General features: G+C 39.2%; 1 protein-coding gene across 1 annotated transcript; it reads right to left on the bottom strand.

Annotated features, from left to right (window-relative positions):
• Positions 1-11,881: 11,881 nt before the first annotated feature.
• TCAP (titin-cap) lies at positions 11,882-15,589 on the bottom strand. The gene is made up of 2 exons (XM_081933801.1): positions 15,359-15,589; positions 11,882-13,227 (listed from the first exon to the last, which is right to left on the bottom strand). The coding sequence occupies exons 1-2, from the start codon at positions 15,505-15,507 to the stop codon at positions 12,831-12,833; spliced, it is 546 nt and encodes a 181-aa protein (XP_081789927.1). The 5' UTR covers positions 15,508-15,589; the 3' UTR covers positions 11,882-12,830.
• Between the last annotated feature and the right edge of the window lie 3,315 nt (positions 15,590-18,904).

Here is an 18,904-nt window from a genome sequence, read left to right as displayed (position 1 = left end):
GGATGAGATGGATCTTTAAGAATGTTTTGAAATTCCTTAAGGCAGCAGGAGTTACAAAGCTCTTCCAAAGAGGGGAGAGGGCAATTAGTGATCCCCTGGGCAATAACGTTAACCCTCTGGAGTGCTGTCCTATCTGCCACTGTGCAATTGGCAAACCATACACAGGTGCAGTAAGTTAAAATTCTCTGTTGCAGTGGTAGAATATTTTTTTCATTCAGTTGTTTCCTGAGAAGTCTCAGATAGTATAGTCTCTGCTGGACCTTTTTGACCAATGCTGCAATGTGAGGTCAGGTCCTCTTTTATGATAATATCCAAAAACTTAAAACTGGCCACTTGCTCCATTCGGTCTCCATTGATAAGCAAGGGCTGGATGTCTGATCTATTCCTTTTGTAGTCCACCATAAGCTTCTTGGTCTTTTTGATGTTAAGGATCAAGTTATTGTCTCCACACCAGCAACCAATCCACCTCATCTTGATAGGCAGACTCATCCACCACCCCACCCCACCCCTGAGATGAGTAGGAATGCAGTCATGTACATAAAGAGTATAGAGTAAGGGACTCAAAACGCAACCCTGTGGTGTACCCATGTTAAGAATAAGGGTCGAGGAGGTATGATACCTAATCTGACCCTCTGAAAATGGCCAGACAGGACATTTCCTGGAAAGTATTGCCCAACTTAGTTTAGCACAGATGTGAGCCTGGACAATTGTGCTTTATTAAACAAACCATCACAGAGCAAAACCAGCCACTGACTAATGACAACTTACAGTTTTCATTCTATGCATCTTCATATCATGGCATCTCTTCAACCAGAAGGATCTGACTTTATAGTTCTGTCACCAACTTTAAAACTCACTACTGTGTTTTCAAAATTGGTCGTGCAAGAGAAGCCAAAGCTAGAAGTACTGTATAGCCTATGTGATTTAGCCTTTGTTATTTATTCACATATGCTAAAATCCAAAGATTAACAGATTAACAGTTGGAGGAGACCTTGTGGGTCATCTAGTCCAACCCCCTGCCCAAGCAGGAGACCCTACACCATTTCCGACAGATGGCAGTCCAGTTTCTTCTTGAAAGCTTCCAGTGATGAAGCTCCCACAACTTGTTCCATTGGTTGATTGCTCTCACTGTCAGAAAATTTCTCTTTATTTCCAGGTTGAATCTCTTCTTGTTTTGTTTTCATCCATTATTCCATGTCTGGCCTTCTGGTGCTTTGGAAAATAGCTTGACCCCCTCCTCTATCTGGCAGCCCCTCAAATATTGGAACATTGCTATCATGTCTCCCCTTAGCTTCTATGTGTTTCTATCATGTATATTTTCAAACGTACATTTCTTCTTCTTTTTATTATTTAAAAGACATTATGCATGTAGTAATGCCTGATGAAGTTCAGAAACCAGAGACAGGAATTCTGGGCTCTGCATCATATCCGCACCTTTCCTTTTCACAAATAATAAAAAACATAGTTCAAAGCATACGTTTGTCAGCCTACTTCCATTTAATTCTACTTTTCTCAGGCAGTATTTAGAATACTTTTAAGTGCTGAAATATATTCCGTTACATTCATCTTTGCAAATTTGTTTGGTGATTGCTCTTTCGCATTATATTCCAGAGTATGGAATTTGAATATAAGGACCTAAATGTAAGGATTTTTACTAGCTTTGGCAGCAAGATTATTATATGCACAAAGATGGAAGAGTATTGAAGGGAGGAATGGATTGTAAAACTGTCAGAATTAGCAGGTGGCAAAAATGACTTGTTGGTCAAAGAGAGAACATTTTTTTTTAGCAGATTGGAAACCTTTTATAGTTTTTGCTAAAGAAAGAAAAAGGTGAAATAATTATCTATGGATTTAATAATTAAAAATATGAAAATATAATAAGAGATACAAGAGAGCAGATGTGATGGGTTTATCAATATCTGTTGAAAAGAAGTTCGGAAATCATTTTCTTAAATAACTTTTTTCTGGTTTTGAACCTATTTTTTTTCTTTTCTCTCTCTAGATGCTTTTGCTTTATGTAAAATTCTGAATAACATTTTTATAAATATTTTTTGTTAGTTTTAAGTACATTCCTAATGGGAAAATTACCTTTGATCCCCAGGAGGTTAAAAAATATATTAGTTCAAAAATAAATTCAGATAACCAAACTCTGATTAAATAGGAGATGAGTCTTATATGTAATACTTATATCATTTGTTTCTATAGATACTAAATAAAATCTGCAAAATGTGTCAGTTGTGTTGATTTGCAGGATATAAACAGCATGAAGGGTTCAGCTTTTGGCACAGTATATGTGTATATAAGCAAGAAAATAATGGGGAGCTTTAGTATACAATATAAACCTGACATGCTTTCTTCTGTAATAGCATTTCTCTGTACTTTGAAAGTCGGATCCATTTTCTTGTTTTTCCATAGCCACATTTTCTTCTTCCTGGACACCTGTTCTCTTCTCATCATGTCTTTCTTACACAATCTCTGTGAACAAATTGTCCCTGCCGCACAAATGGAGCTTGGAGACAGAATTGTGGCTGCTTTCACTAATCCTTCTGGCTCTGCAGCTACATAGCAAAGCCTCTAATTTCTCAGAGCAATGTTTCAACTTTCGCTTCTTCTGTTTTCTCTCCCTACACTTCATTCCCCTATGTATCTTCTGCAAAAGCCCAGCAGGTTGGTGTTTAAAGTCCAGATCATAGAGGTCAAGTATCAACCAAAAGAGTGAGAATAAATTAAGGAAACTTTTGGGCTTGCTCCTCCTGGAACAAACTTCCACCCCTTCTCTCACTATCTACTGCTCCATCAGCTGCCAGCTGTCAACTGATACACACAGTTAACAAGTCTTTTATCCAGCTTGTTCTGAAAGGCTTCTTCCTTCCTTACCAAGGGATTTGTGGTTTTGCACTTTTCCAACAATCTTGACCTCCTGCAAGGGATTCTGAATGTGTGGGTGAGGGTAATGGATATCAGCTGTCAAACTCAGGTTTCAAGAATCACATAGAAGGGAATCAAGTTGGAGTGAACATCACTTGTATATGACTCTGTGCTACAGTTGCTTTGAAATAGGCTGATTTGTGTTCAGCAGAAAGCATTTTGCATTGCATGTGGCAATCACTGCAAATCTGAACTGAGCAATAAGCTCTGGGCTTTCCCTGTTTTTGTCTCCAGTGCTAGGAGAGGGAACAACAAAATTCTTGGTATTTTATTTCACATGATTTAGAAATTGTAGTTTAAAACATATACTAGGTTATTGGGGCTTAAAGTTGGTTGTATTAAATTAAACTGTTTTAAATTATAATTCTTCGCTCATATTTTTATTGACAATTATAAATTGGGAAACAACTGAATTGTGGTTCATTCTCCTTACTTAAATGAAAGAAAAAGTAAGATGTTACTCAGAAAAGTATGAATGTAATATTTAATCATAATCTTTTGCTAATGCAAACAAGATATTGCCTACCTTTCTAGACATCATCTAGAAATATCACATAGTACATATTTTAAAAGGGAATAAAAATTGAAACAGTTAAGGAATTGAACCCAGTAAAGACAGAAGACAGTCATATCTATAATGTTATCTTTGGCAGCAATTTCCTATATTTCATTTCTTGAGTACCCTGATAGCTTGTTCAGCACAGAGAAATTGTATCTCCTCAAACAATGATTTATGGAGCTTACTAACATAAAATGTGGCGGTAGCCTCCGGCAGAGATATCTTGAAAAGACTTGAAGAGAAGACATTATTATCGATCTTGAGTATTTCTTACATTCATTGGGATTCAGAAGTAGTTTATCTCCAAATTCAAATGCTGGGGACAGAGAACTTGGAAACCATTAGAATTCTTCATTTTTCTACTAGTAAAGCTACCAGATTAGGACTACAACTAGACAACACCAAAATTACTAGTCTCTATATATTTTTGCTTCCATCTTTTGCTTCCACTTTGCAGTCTGGATATTTGTCACACTGATCTAGAGTTTAGAAAAATATGCTCACAATCACATCAAGGAATGTGCTGCTAGCTTTTGCTGACAGCCAAGATAAAATTGTAAAGACTTGGATCAAGTTTTTTCAGTCTGATGCTCTCCAGATAATATTGGTTCTACCCAAAAGTCCCAAAGTCCTTAGGCATTTTTGGAAATGTACCTATGAGGTTTCAGTTGCAGAAGGTTGACCTTTCCTAATGCAAGGTTACAGCTCTGCCTTTTGGATGGGGAGCTAGAATAGATGACCTTGTAGTCCCTTTTGACCCAAAAACATAAAAGATCATCTGAATTAGACTAAGTTCTAACTAGCCCAGCATCCTGTTTCCAACAGTAAATGATGCTGATCTGCCTCAAGGGGAATAAAAAAGAAACAGCTAATCCACTTTTCAAGTCAGGGGCTTTGGAGGCAAATGAAGTTGGCCCCTAGGAGCGACCCTTACCCTGCCTACATGTCCCACTTGCAAACTGATCTTGTTCTGAGGACTTTGTGTGGCTAAGCAGATGTCGGTCCCCCAAAACCAAGAAAGACACATGGCGATTCTTACAAGGAGACTTTTTTTTAATTGTTCCATGCCTACAGATAAAATCTTGCCAGACTGAAGCATTCTACTATCTACTTCAAGCATATACTATTAAAACTATTAAGAAGGGACTGTCTGGACTAAGCTGCCTCTCATTCCTTCTGGGAAATGAGAGGTAGCTTAGCCTACTACAGTACACTGCATCACAGTAGAAGACAATAGTCAGAATGGGTGAAGAAAGAATATGTGGCCTCTGTCTCTTGTTTGGCTCCAGATAAATCTGCAAACTTAACGCAATTGGGGCATCCTGTGATTTTCTCCAAGATATTCTACATTTGCACTTAATCAACGGATAGGCCTGAATTGTAGCTATCAGAAAACGAGCAAGAAAAGAGGATCAAAATGACATAATTAATATAAGGATCAAATTAGATTATTTTGAATGCATAACATACTGACGCCGGAAATATCTTCTAGCAGAATGTTATTTTTAAGGATGATCTGGAAGGAAATTATGTGATTGGATGGAAGCATCCTGTGAGACAGGCCCAGGTATTTCTTTTCTGCCCAGAGAATTGGAAAGCTTGAGAGAAAAACTACAATTAGCCTAGTGCAAAAATGAGATTTGGGTAAATTATAGTTGAAAGTATCCCCATTTCATTCCCAGAATAATAGACTTATTCATGTTGTTATCCTACTTAAAAGATTAGGGGTAAACATCAAAGTTGTGGCATAACGAAGCCAACAGTGGTAAGCATTATAATACTTGGAAGCAAAACTATGCATTTTCACCACAAAGTGCTCCTAAACCTGTAATATTCCATTTTTCCCCAGCATGGGATTTCAGAAAGAAAGGATCAGCAGATGTGAGAAAAGTGAGATATCCTTCCACTTGTTAACCCTCATATTGTACCCCACCCAGACATCAGTGCTACAAGGCAGCTGAGATCTGAAGCTTGCATTTGCTTTGTGAAATGTGATTCTGTCTGCAAAGTTGGACGGTTACGTACACTTAGCTATGTGCATATGCGTTCAAGCCAAGATGTTAAAAGTTCAAGCAGTGTAACTTTTAGAAACCCAAACATTCAATCTGCTAATATGTTAAATATGTGGAAGGGGTTACTTGGTTGTCCAGGCAGGAATTACCTGGAAAGTCTGCATACAGAGGCCGCTCACAAAAAGTGAGAAGTCCTCAGTACAATAGTAAACTTGCTGGTTTAATGGCATCATTATTCAGACGTGCTAAGCATATAGAGCATAGAAAGAGTTTTACTAGATTGACAATCTGTGTTTCATTTCCAGGATGCCAATGGAAAGTCCACAAGGAACAAATGGATGCAATAGTGCTCCTGCTATCTTACATAAGTATTGTAATAACCATGGGCAAACTTAACCTTGATTAATTTGGCCAGTCTTCTTTGAAACCATCAGCACTGCAAACATTGTTAATCCCATTACTTTGTGATGTGCATGGAACATCCCTTAATTTTGTTTTTGTTTAATTTTTTTTTTGCTGAAATTATTAGAAATCCTTTGCTTTTTGTTGCTTGCCCCAGAAATCCACTCTCATTCTTTTGGGGTTTTTTTCCAGTTATAGAAGCTGACAACTATCTCTGGCAAATGGACATTGCTAGAGCTTATGAAATTGTATCTTGAAACTGTAAGGACAACAAGGTATCCCATGTATTAATACTGTGCATCTCCCATTACATATTTTGTATTCAGTATATAAAGGCTTGTTGATGTTTCTGTTGATAAAAGTAACTAACTAAATAAGAATACTCTCTTATGTCAAGGTCAATTGCTTGTGTCTAAATGGATACATACCTATACTTTTCTTAACAACAATATCAAAAGGTTTCCACCTCTTTATTCCAGAAAGTTTTTTCAACTTCCAAGCCTACTTTACAGGCTTATGATTTCCTTGTGGTGTCCCATTCAAGTCAGTTCCACCTCCATTGATTTTAAAGTCAGCCTGCAGGGCCAGCTCAGGGTTTCTATCTACTCACCTATCAACTAAAGACACTCTGAATTTAGATCCTATTATTCAGTATATTGAAACAGCCTGAATTGTGGCCCTATATGGAATTGTTCATTAGAAACTGGCATGCACACTAACATATCAACAACATTTCCAAGTGTATAATCTTTCTTTAGATGGCCTGGTTTTCAACACCCTGATTATTTAAAGCCTTTTTTCTCCCCCTGTGGATATAATGGAGCACAGGGATGAGTTAAAATATGTGGCTGGAGTGGTTTTCTGCTGGAGCCTTGTGCTTTCTTTGCTCACCATATCTCTGGTCACATTGGAAGATCTGTGCTGATATGTTGGGAACTGGTTCAATTAGGCAGAGATGGGTTTTTAAAAATAACTACAAAACGTTGTTGCTTATAAGGCTGTGGATTGGGGCAGGAGGCGGGTTAAACTTTCTGCATTCACTTTTTATAGTGTTTTCTGTTGTGGTTGGGAACTGCCACTCCCCCACCGCCCTGACTTATCCTGGGATCCAAACACCACACGCCCTAGTTGCCTCTCCAGCAAATCACATGTGGATGATCCCTCGCCAAGTCCTCTTCTATTTTTAAAGTCGAAGTCCATTTAAAGAGGGGTAAAAGAAAACATTGAATCCCCTTTCAAACGCAGGATACCAGCAGCATCTTTTGGTGCAAGAAGGGAGAGAGTGGTTGATGGCAAGGGACAATATTGATAAAGATTCATGCTATCAGCACTGTGTATATTGATATCGACATATATGGCTCTTTGTTATAACTAATGGTCAAATGGCCAAGATGATAGCAGGGATGAACCCAGTGACGTGTGAAGTGTCCATCTCGCCAATGTTATAAAAACATATCCTGTCTGGACTGCGTTCCTGTGGGTTGCAGGGCTTCCTTCATTATGAAACTAATGCACAAAGTCTGATGCAGAAAAATAGTAGAATGAGTGAGTTGCATTCCATGTCTCTGACAAGCTAAAGATGTAGGTTCCCCAAAATTGAGGATTTTAAAAGAATCCATTTATAAACCAAAGCTCCTACCGTTGTTGAAAATAACAGAGCTTTGTAAGTATTAGTAGACTAAGCTATTCAATGTCTATCTTCTTGCAACATCCCCAGACTTTGCTTAGAAACCATAGTAATTAAACTCACTGCGCTGTGTGAATCCAGTTATTATTTTAAGCTATGAATATGACTTGTGCAGTTTTGGCTTAGCAAGCCATCAGCCACTATGTTTACAGTGAAATTGGAGCAGGGGTGGTTTCCTGCCAGTTCTAAATCTACCGTGCCATTTAGAACCGGTTCTAGCTCCCTCCCCCTGCCCATCCACACCATGCTTGCCCCACCCACCGCTCACTGATTGGCTGGCTCACCAATCAGCCCTCCCGCCTCTAAGAGTCCTATCTAAACTCTAAAGTCTTAAAGCTGTCAAGTTTGAACATCCCTGGGGTTTTTTTCTAAAAGGTTACGGGTGCAAGAGTCTTGTAACTTGACAGCTTTAAGACTTGCACACTTCAATGCCAGAGTTCCTGAGCCAACATGACTGGAGAAGGAATTCAGGGAGTTGAAGTCCACAAGTCTTAAAGCTGTAAAGTTCGAACACCCCTGGGTTTTTTTTTCTAAAGGGTTAGGGGTGCAAGGGTCTTGTAACTTGACAGCTTTAAGACTTGCACACTTCAATGCCAGAGTTCCTGAGCCAACATGTTGGTTGCTAAGCATGAGCGTTGTTAAGTGAGTTTCACCACATTTTACAAGTTGGCCACGCCCACCCAGTCACATGACTGCCAAGCCACTCCCACCCAGTTACATGGCCAGCAAGCCACTCCCACAAAGCAGGCTACACCTACAGAAGAGGTTCTAAAAAATTTTGAAACCCACCACTGAATTGGAGGCATACAAATTTGATTCATATTTAACACAGAGACATTGTGATTTATTAGCTATGGTTTATGGTACAATGTGAATATAACCAATAGTAAAAGAACAGAACTCTATTGAGCACATGCCTTTCACATCTCAAATCCTTACAAGGATTGCCATTGCATGTTTAAAATAAAGCAAAGCAGTTTTTATTTATTTTTAAGAAAAAATGGGAAGTTTCACATAGGATTTGTGAAGATTTTCACAAAGAGTTTTCCCCTTACCTCTGTGGACTTTCATGAAATATTGGCACTTAATGTTAATTGAATTCTCTGGGTGAAAACTCCCCATATTGCCTCTCTTTCCATTGATTAATGTAGGAAATAAGTTATTGCAAGTGCCTTCTTTGACATGTCCAGTGGAGGATGTGTCTTAGCAGTTGTATAGTGCAGGAATGAGGGATCTCAAAAGGCAGGTTAAAGCAGAACTGGAATTTTAAAGACAATCTAAAATTAAAGAGCAGGTTCAATCAGTAGTATGACCCAGCTGACCTTGGCTGACATTGGAGACTAAATGAGGTCAATCCTGGGACAGGGGAGATGTCTGATAATTTCAGAATCAATAACTGGACTGGAAAGTAAAAAGAAAAATCTTCAATGACAATGGCAAACCAATTCCATAACACTTCCAAGAATCTGCATGGATGGCCTAACTGAGGTCAGTTCAAGGGCTTCTTCCCCTTTTAAAATGGGTATGAGAGAAAGTTTGGCAAGGGAGGTGTACAGGCACTGGCAATTTACCCCTGCCTCTTAGCCTGTTCTACTATCTCTTATTCTGTTTCTGTCTCTGCCAACCATTCATTTTCACCATTAGAATAGAGCCACTCTAGGTGAAAGTTCCTAAATGGACAATGTCCTGTTTTTGCTTTGAGTCTACCCTGTTCCTCTTCAAAACTATTAATAGTACTAAAAATGTTGGCTTTGAGCATGCCAGGTCACGCTGTCTTCCTTGTTGAGTTGTCGGAAGGAGACCTTGGAGCTTTGCCCTCTTAAATTATATAACTAATCACTTCATACCTTGAATGGTTGCCAGGTTCCTTGGCCTTGCTTTGGTATCATGAACAAGTCCCAAGTCTGGATTAGCTGTCCCTTCCTCCTCCTTCCCTTAGATCTCGCCCACCTTCCCAGCAGCCAAATCATCCCCTTCCTAGTAGCTTTGAACTACACACAAGCAAGCACAGGTGAATCTGTATCTCCCAGTTATTTTGAAGTCTAGCTGTTGCAATTCAATCTGTCCAGCAATTATTATTTGCAAGGATTTGTTTGGGGTTGAAGCTTAATAGAAAAGGCAAACTAGCAGGACAAAATTGAACTGGCCCCCTAACTTGTGAGAGTGACTATTATAGAAAACAATAATTATTTACCAGGTTACACTAACATCTTGTTTTTCTGCTTTCACCCCTCCCCCCTTCACTAGTGGTCTTCACAGCTGTTATGGTATATCTCTCATTGCCAAATCCCAATATACTTCAGTGTTTTGCATAGAACTCCCCCTGCCCACGTCATGCAGATACAGTGATAAACATGGGCCCTTGGTCTATTCTCCCTAGCCGGAATAATATAATGATCTCTTTATTAGGTAGTGTTATGAATAGATTCTGCTCTATGTAGCTCAGTATTACCTACACCACTCTTCCCCAAATTAATGACAACCTCTATAGCTTCCATAATCCCTAACCAACATGGTGGCCTAACTGTAACAGATGTTTCTGATTGAAGCTGCAATCCAAACATTTTAGAAAGCAACTAGTGGGAGAGATTGATCTTCCCTGATTAGTTATAGCTCACTTAGAGTTCAAACAGACCTTTTTCCAATTCTAACTCGAGGTGCAGGTAAGAGAGACTGGGATATTTTAATGTAGAAACAAAGTTGAAGTTGGCCACTAATTGTACTCTGTTTTTTTATTTTATTTGTCTCAGGGAGGCTGTGGGGTCTGGATGAGGAATAGATTTTAACACAACCTTAATAAATCCAAGTGATTATGGGTATTAGACTCCATTGGTCCTGGAACTGAAGAAATTTCATATTTGATCCTGAATAGAATTGCCTTATTGCCTCAGATTCAGGGAACAATGAACTTATCACTTCTGCTTGAAGAGCAGGAAGCAACTGGGCACCAATTATGATTGTTCTTGGATAATGAGGCCCTGCTAAAGTTCATTCATGCCTTAATCATTTTCTGGATGGATTATGCCAATGCAGTCTACATAGAGCTGCCCTTGAAGATATCTGGAAGCTATAACTGGTCCATTTATACAGCCACTATATTCCGACCAACACTGGGTGGCTTCCAACCAACTGGGTACAATTTAGATATTTATGGGCAATCCTTGTTACAATTATAAAACTTCCCTACTCTGTAAACTGTACTGGATTCCTACAAGTAGTTCTTCATTTACAACTATTGGATTAGCATACAAGTTACAACAGCATTGTAACAAGCAACTTATAACTGGTCCTCGCACTTACAACTCTTGCAGTATCTCAGAGTCACATGATCAAAATTTGGGTGTTTGCAACTGACATGTATTTATGACTCTCTCCATCTCCTGAGGTTCTGTGATTGCCATTTGCAACCTTCCAAACTGATGTCCAACAAGTAAAATCAGTAGCAGAAGTTGGATTCACATGATCAAAATTCAGGCTCATAGGATTAAGGATTCACATTTACACTGCAGTTGCCATGTGATTGCCATTTGTGACTTTTTCAACTGGCTTCCCACAAACAAAGTCAGTGTGGGAAGCCGGGTTTGCTTAACAGTTGTATGACTCACTTAACAACTGCAGTGATTTACTTAACAATTGTGGTTAAAAAAAGGTGCAAAATTGTGTGTGGCTCACTTAACAACCACATTGCTTAGCATCAGAAATCCTTGTCCCAATTGTGGTTGTAAGTTGAGGGCTACCTGCATAGACTTCTGGATACAATTCGTGATGCTGGCTATCACATAGAAACCCTTGAATGCCATGGGACCAGGATACTTTCAGGATTACCTTTTCACAGTAGTATCTGCCTATCTCACATGCTGTAATAGGGAGGATACACCCCAAGTCTCTTCTTTGAAACTACAGGTAGTCCTCAATTTATGACCATAATTCAGCTCACCTTCTCTAGCAATAGAAGTGGAAGTGAAAACTCTTGCCTGATTTGGCTCTGTATTTCTGAAAATAATAAAGGAACCGCTCTCTAAGGTGTGCTGTTGTATTAAAAACACTCTTCCTGTAAGGTAGCATGCATTAGCATGCAGCTTTACGGTGTCTTTCTTTAGCCATGCAACAGATTTATTATTTGTTTATTAAATTTATATGCAGCTCATCTCACTATTCAAAGCAACTTGCCTCTTAAATGCATCTAATGGAGGTTTATGTTCAAAAATGTACCCAATGAATATGAAGGCAATTTGTTGTCTTATCAGGTGAGTAGAACTAGACTGATACAAAAGTGTCTAAGTGAAAGAGATACACATTCCATCATTTTCTTTTTATTTCATTAATCCTTTAGAATACAATCAAGAGAAATCCATGTGTCATTTTATTCAAAAGAAAGCAAGACAAGAAATAGAAGGCACTAGAAAAAATTCACAGTAGAATCTTTTTTCCTCCTCAACTACTTATACATGGAAGGGACAAGGAGTGAAAGACCAAATCTGTTCTTTATAAATTAAATCCATTTCCTATCCTTTCTCTAAACTTCTTAATTCAACCTTCATTCATCACTTTCTCGAGGTGTACTTACTCTTCATCTTTCATGGCATATGTTCACTGACTGAGACATTACCATGGATGTCTCCTATCCTACGTCACAGAATTAGGGAAGGAATATTGGAATAGAATCCTAGAAGATAGTTCCTATCCTAAACACTACATAGTTCCCTTCTGGAACAGGACCAAGAAGGCTAAAAATTCCCTCCAAATTCTTTCACTAGCTACACCTCTAAGCACCATTTTCCTGAACTCAAGTATAACTCCTGCATATCTCTCACTTGCTAAACTCAGAAACTGCCATTCTTATCATTTTGATCAGCCATTTTTATCTACAAATTCATTTTTCACTGTAATTTTAGGCAATTATGTCAATCACCTTGCACAAGGGGGGTGGGGGACTGTTTTTCTTTTTCTCCTTTACTCATGTAGACCTTCCTGACTCCAGTTAAAACGTTAAACAAAAGAAGAAATAAAAATAAGCACTGGTCATAGAAATATGTAACATTGTACATCTAATTATATATACACAAAGACATCCCACAACCTTCCCCCCCCCCTCCCATCCCTACTCCTAGAAAAAGAAGGCCATCCAAAGTTCAATCCTACAAAGTCTTTTCTATAGATCTGGGCCTCTTCAGATTGTCCTCATGCAGCAATAGGCACTTTGGCCCAAACCAGTTCCAAATAGGAGAGTTGTTGAGTTGCCTCAGCCTCTCTGGGCCTCCTGAGACATGGAGCGGGACAGTGAACGGCGCAGGCCAGCTTTTTTGAAGTCGGGGCAGGTGGGCTGGACAACAAGGGGCAACTCTTTGGTGATCTCAAACACAGGTGTCTTGTCAGGGCAGACGCCTGTGACTGGCAGAGACTCCACTGACTCTGATGGAGTTGGTGTCAGCTCCCGTTCAGCCTTGGTGCTTAGTTTGACTGGTGTGAAGATGGGCAAAGGCAGAGCTCGCTGATAAGGCAGATGGTAAGAGACCAGAGGCTCACCCAGCAGACCTAGACGGAGGATGCCCCATGGTGATCGCTGAATTATGGCCCAAGCCTCCTGTTGTTGGTGGTAAGTTTCTTTGTGCTGACTGTCCACCTCAGAGTGAGAGCAGCTATATGGATGTAAGCACAGTATGAATTAAAAATCCACCCTACAAAATATCTTAATAATTCTGTCTTGGAACCAACCATATAACATACATTGCTAGCAGAAACAGGGAAACAGAGTTCATCTAGAATGAAGCCATCAAGAATATTGCCATTCAAAATCATATTCTCAATTGGCTTGTTTGAAGTCCATGTTCCGTTTGCCAAAATGAAGAATGTATTGGTGCAATAAGAGCATGCAAACTCTGATCACTCAGTTTCATCCCACTGCTTCCCATTGTATAACATCTATGCTGGGAGGAAGTTTATTTCTGTTTGGAAGTTCCCTTCGTACATCCTTTAGAGCCCTAATCTTCCATGGTTGTCAATCACATAGCAAGGCTCCACAAATTGAGAAAGCCAGTAAAAAGAATAGATATAGGAGCTTGCCTAAGAGACTCATGCCCAGTTTTACTTTCATGTGATAGCAGTTTGTTGAGAAGAGAACATCTAAGTAGGGCTTTATAGGATTGAAGAAGTTCATGAAGGACATTCTGATTGCAAATTCTTAGCTGTGGCAGCCACAAAGTGGAAGTGGTTAATTCCAAATGGAATTTTGAAGATCTCTCCCCCACCCCAAATCTATCCAGTTTAAGTGAATGAAGAACACAATAGCAAATACAGTTCAATGTAAGGGAGATACACTATCTCCAAAACAGATTAATAAATATTCTAACTTCATATAAATGATAATGCAGGCAATGTGATTAATGTGTGTGGAAGAAAGGAAGAAGGAAAGTTTCTTCTATACTTGGTATAATTAGGGAAGGAGGTGAAGATTATATTATAATCTTTTCACAGATTTGTGATATAATAATGATGCATTTCAAATATTGTGAAAAAGTGTCATCAGCATTCTTTAAAAGGGAGAACATGTTAAGGCTGTATAGATTGCACATTCAGTTTTAAAAAGAACGACATCATATATTATATTTTGTATGCTAAATATAGAGAAAAGGGTAGAAAGAACATTTTGTTGCTCTCCCATTCTCTCTCATGGCAGTAGATCTTGAAATGCTCAGAAAACTGGAGAAATTCAGCAAAGGAGGTCCCTTTCATTCAATGATAATATTCACACAGTATACTAAGCCTTCAAATATATGTTTGTTGCTAAGCGTATGTGAAATTGAACTTAGTATATGTATCATTCAAGGATGGCATTCACTATCACTAAGTTGGGTGGCTTCAATTTAGGTGGCTTTATATGTCTAAGGTGGTTTGGACAGATAAATGGAAGATTGTCCTTTCAATGACTATTTCTTACAATGCTTGCCAGAATAGGAAGCAGTGTTGCCCTTCTCAAAAAATATTCAGTGTAGGTGAAACAGAAGCAAGACTAGGTAGGTCTTTGCCTAGAAATTTGCTCTTACAGCCAGAGGTGACATATTTTTGTAAACAACATAGGACAATGAACTCTATCATGGCCTGCTTGCCTACACTCAGTCTGGCTTTGAACCAGCAAAGCAGTCAATGTATATGATCCATCTACTAAAATGAATTTAATAGTAGCAGGAAAATCTACTTTTAAAAATCCTGGCTGCAATAACCATGAACACATCGTTCTCCTTTCAACCCAAGTCACCTTTTTCAATGGTATGTCACTGATGCCTTGATTTAATGTCACATACCTATTCATCTAAGATGCCATAATCTAAACACAAGGTTAGAGCATATGGAGATTCATATTTATGTCCATCCTTTGGGTGTGCCTTTCCCTTTCTGTCTCTTCTGTCTTTATACGTAACATACAATAGGCATATATCTGGTGCTATACATAATCATAACCTCAGAAACACTTTGATTCAACCCCATGCTAAGTTGTTGCTTTCCGATGAAAGAAATACATCAACCTCTTGAAAAACCCAGCTGTTCTCCATCTCCCAATGCATGTAGTATGTCCAAGATCTGATTATGTTTGATTTCTTAAATGAATGTATCACAATTTCACTTTGTGTAGACATGGTATTAGGAGTCCCAGCAGTCTATCCTCCAAGTTTCAGAAAAGAACTGGGGAATCTCTCCCCACCCATCTACTGGAATAAATCATTTTTGATCAAGTCTAATGCAACCTTTGCCTAATCAAAGGCAAGCACTTACCCTTCTTCAGGCCTTGAGGTGAGTGACAAGTCTTTCCATTCAGCATTGAATGATTCCTTCCGGGCCGCATCCTTCTCAGACACCCGGCAGGCCAGTTCAGCTGCAGACAGTGTGCCGGAGCTGTGGAGAATCACACTCTTGCCGTGCATCTTTTTGTTGTAAAGATCTGTTTGAAATAAAACAAGATCTGTAAATCTCAATTCTGTCTAGTGTTTTGTCCCTGCTTAGGTGGCTTATATAGTTTTAGGAGAGCTCATTTCTGGGGGATGGTGCTAGAGCTAAATTAGTCTTGCAGAGTCACTGCTACAACATTCCAATACTGAATACCTCTTCTTCTTATCCGCCCCTTTGCCCTCATGGGATATTTATGTATTACTGGAATCCACACTAGTGACATTAATTTTTTTAAAATGCTCTTTTATTTCTGTACTTCCTGGCAATAGTATGGACTGCTAATTTAATTAACTCACTATTTGAAGATGAAAAGAAAGTTTGTAAGTTCTAAATCTACAGCATTGTGTAGCAATCTTTAACTTGGATGGACATTAAAGCAACTTAACACTTCAAATTACAATCTAATGAGCTCATGAAAAGCCATAACTTTATTTGGGGGTCTCTCTCTCTCAAGGAGAAAGTTGGTCTTTATAGATACATGTCTTCTTAATGCCTTTAGAGCAGCCCAAATATTTTTTTTAAATTATCTTTGATTTTGCAGAGTATCAAGTACTTTTACATCATTAAGGAATTGTGAAAGTACAGTAAACGTTAGGCTGTATTTCCTCCTCCTCCTCTTCTTCTTCATTATTATTATGGTTCTTTTCAGAGTCAGCCAGATATTTAGAGAGGACCTGGCATTTTTGTTCCACCTATCAAGTCCTTTCCAAAGACCTGGGATAGACAGATGTTGTTCGATGGTTGCAGGATGTAAACTGTGAACTCTTCAAGTCTAACTGTAAACTGCTTTTTATAATTGACTGAGATGATTTCATCAATGTCAATAGTGTTCAAGAGATGCTCAAGATGTTTTGGGATTGCACCCAGGGTGCCTATTAATTAGGTACTATCTTTGCTCTCTTTTGCCATTATTATACTTCCATTTGCACATCTTTGTACTTTGTGAATTTCTTTCTATACTGTTCTGCTATCTCCAGGTATGGCCACATCGACCATTGAGACTTTTTTTTTGTCTTTCTCATTGACAGTTGTTTATTATTATTATTATTATTATTATTATTATTATTATTATTATTATTATTATTATTATTATCATCATCATCATCATCATCATCATCATCATCATCATCACTATAATCTGTTGAGAACAATGTGAAGTCACAGCTGCCAGTTTTTTAGTTGGCATTGACCTTGATATGCATCATGTTTTTCCCAAGAACCTGGGTATCATAATATATTTATGTAGCATGTATGCAGATTTATGTAGGTTTATACTATTATGTAAAAGAATACGCAATTTCATAAGCGCTTCAATACTAATATTGTATTAGTATTAATTAATATTATCTTTTATTGTCAGAGTACATACACTTGTATATTCACCATCAAACACCTATAATCATTATACTAGAAAGCATCAGTGTGCAAAAGGTGTATAAGCAGAGAGTATTCAGAATCAGTTCTTCTAAGAAATTTTGACTTCATATTCATTTCAAGCTTCTTTTCCCTGAAAAACAAAATCATTATTTCAGGTATTGGGAACCAAGGCTTAATAATTCAAGAAGGTATTCTGTAATAGAAGAAAGATTTGCAGAACTTGTTGATGAGGGGGAGGCTTGCTTTGGGAGTACACAGCTCTATGACAGTTCCGCAGGATGAAGTCATTTGGAAAAACCTTTCCACTCCCTCCCTCCCTCCCTCCCTCCCTCCCCCTCAGGTTTCAGGAGCACCATACTCCCTCAGAGCCAAGCTCATGCTCACTTTCCTCATGTCCAGAGAGACCCAATGCCAAAACTTTGGTGTAATTGGGAGAAAATGTCCTGCATGTTCCTGAAGGGTAGATAGGGTCAGGGGCAACATGAGAGGTTGAATTGGCAAGCAGTCCTTACCAAGAGGCATGGAAATGCTGGGAGTAGAAGAAGCATGACTATTGCACTATGTGTAAAATCAAACACTGCAAAGACGTGGGACAAGAAGGAACTCATAAGCTGGGAATAAGAATCAGCATGCCTTTTGCATTGCACCCTTTTAAATGGCACTAGTTAAAAGGCATGAGAAGTGGTCATATGTGACTTACTGACTTACTATGAATGAATAGACATACCGGTGCACATGGCTTGATTTCTCCTATTAGCTCTAGCATAACCAAACTTTCCATAACTGAATTCTATTGATATAGAAACAAGAATCCCTGCTTTACCAATCCAAAGTAACTCAGGCAGTGGATCTGCCAGACAGTCAGTCTCTTCTGCAGTTGTAAAATAACCTTGAACTATTTTCTTGGATTAAGTACAGGGGTGGATTCCTGCCAGTTCTAACCTCTTTTATAGAAGAGGTTCCACAAATCTACAGTGCCGTTTAGAACCGGTTCCAGCTCCCTCCCCCTGTCCATCCGCACATCATCAAGATGAAGAGCGAGAAGAGGAATTCTGGGAGTTGAAGTCCACAAGTCTTAAAGCTGTCAAGTTTGAACACCCCTGGGTTTTTTTTCTAAAGGGTTAGGGGTGCAGGGGTCTTGTAACTTGACAGCTTTAAGATTTATGTGCTTCAAATGCCAGAGTTTCTGAGCCAACATTTTGGTTGCTAAGCAAGAGCGTTGTTAAGTGAATTTTACCACATTTTACAAATTGGCCATACCCACCCAGTCACATGGCTGGCAAGCCACTCCCACCCAGTCACATGGCTGGCAAGCCACTCCCACAAAGCAGGCCACACCTACAGAAGAGGACCTAAAAAAAATTGAAACCTACCACTGATTAAGTAGTATGTAAACCAATCCTAAGTATGCCTTGGGACTGCATCAATTCAACCCAAAAAGTCCCATGGAACTCAAAGTGTTAGATTGGGTAATGGATAGGCACACACAGGCTTAACGGTAACAACAGCTCTTTATTAAGTACAACAAGTGAGAACAATCCAGCGAAGGTTGAGTCTGACAGCAGCCCTTTTATAGGGAGCTGTCAGACCCTTTGATCAATAGGATTAAACCTCTGTTCCCACCGGAACAGAGGACCTTGGTGGAAACTACTGTAGTTAGAGCAAGTATCTAACACACCTCCCTTCTTGGATGGAACAATCCTACTAGTTACATAGTCACGCAGGTAGGCGGGCTTTAGGGTCGCTTTGCCTGACCTGTGCAGTTCAGTAGGAAAGGTTTCCTTGGACAGGTCAGACAGACCTGTTTGCTCTGCAGCTCCGCTTGGTAGAAGCTCCTGGAACCTTTCACAGGCCGTGGCTGGAGCTTCTAGAGCCAGTTCGCTCGGAGCTCGCTGCAGGCCTGCAACAAAACCAGATAAGTTTCCCGGTACCCTCGGGCTTGAGATGGCCGTGGAAGGAGTGAGTGTTTGCTCTGTTTGGGTAGAGCTTTGGCTA

The sequence above is a fragment of the Natrix helvetica genome (assembly GCF_964273705.1).
Source record: "Natrix helvetica genome assembly, chromosome: Z".
Lineage (NCBI taxonomy): Eukaryota > Metazoa > Chordata > Lepidosauria > Squamata > Natricidae > Natrix > Natrix helvetica.
This window is presented reverse-complemented; position numbering and strand designations above follow the sequence as displayed.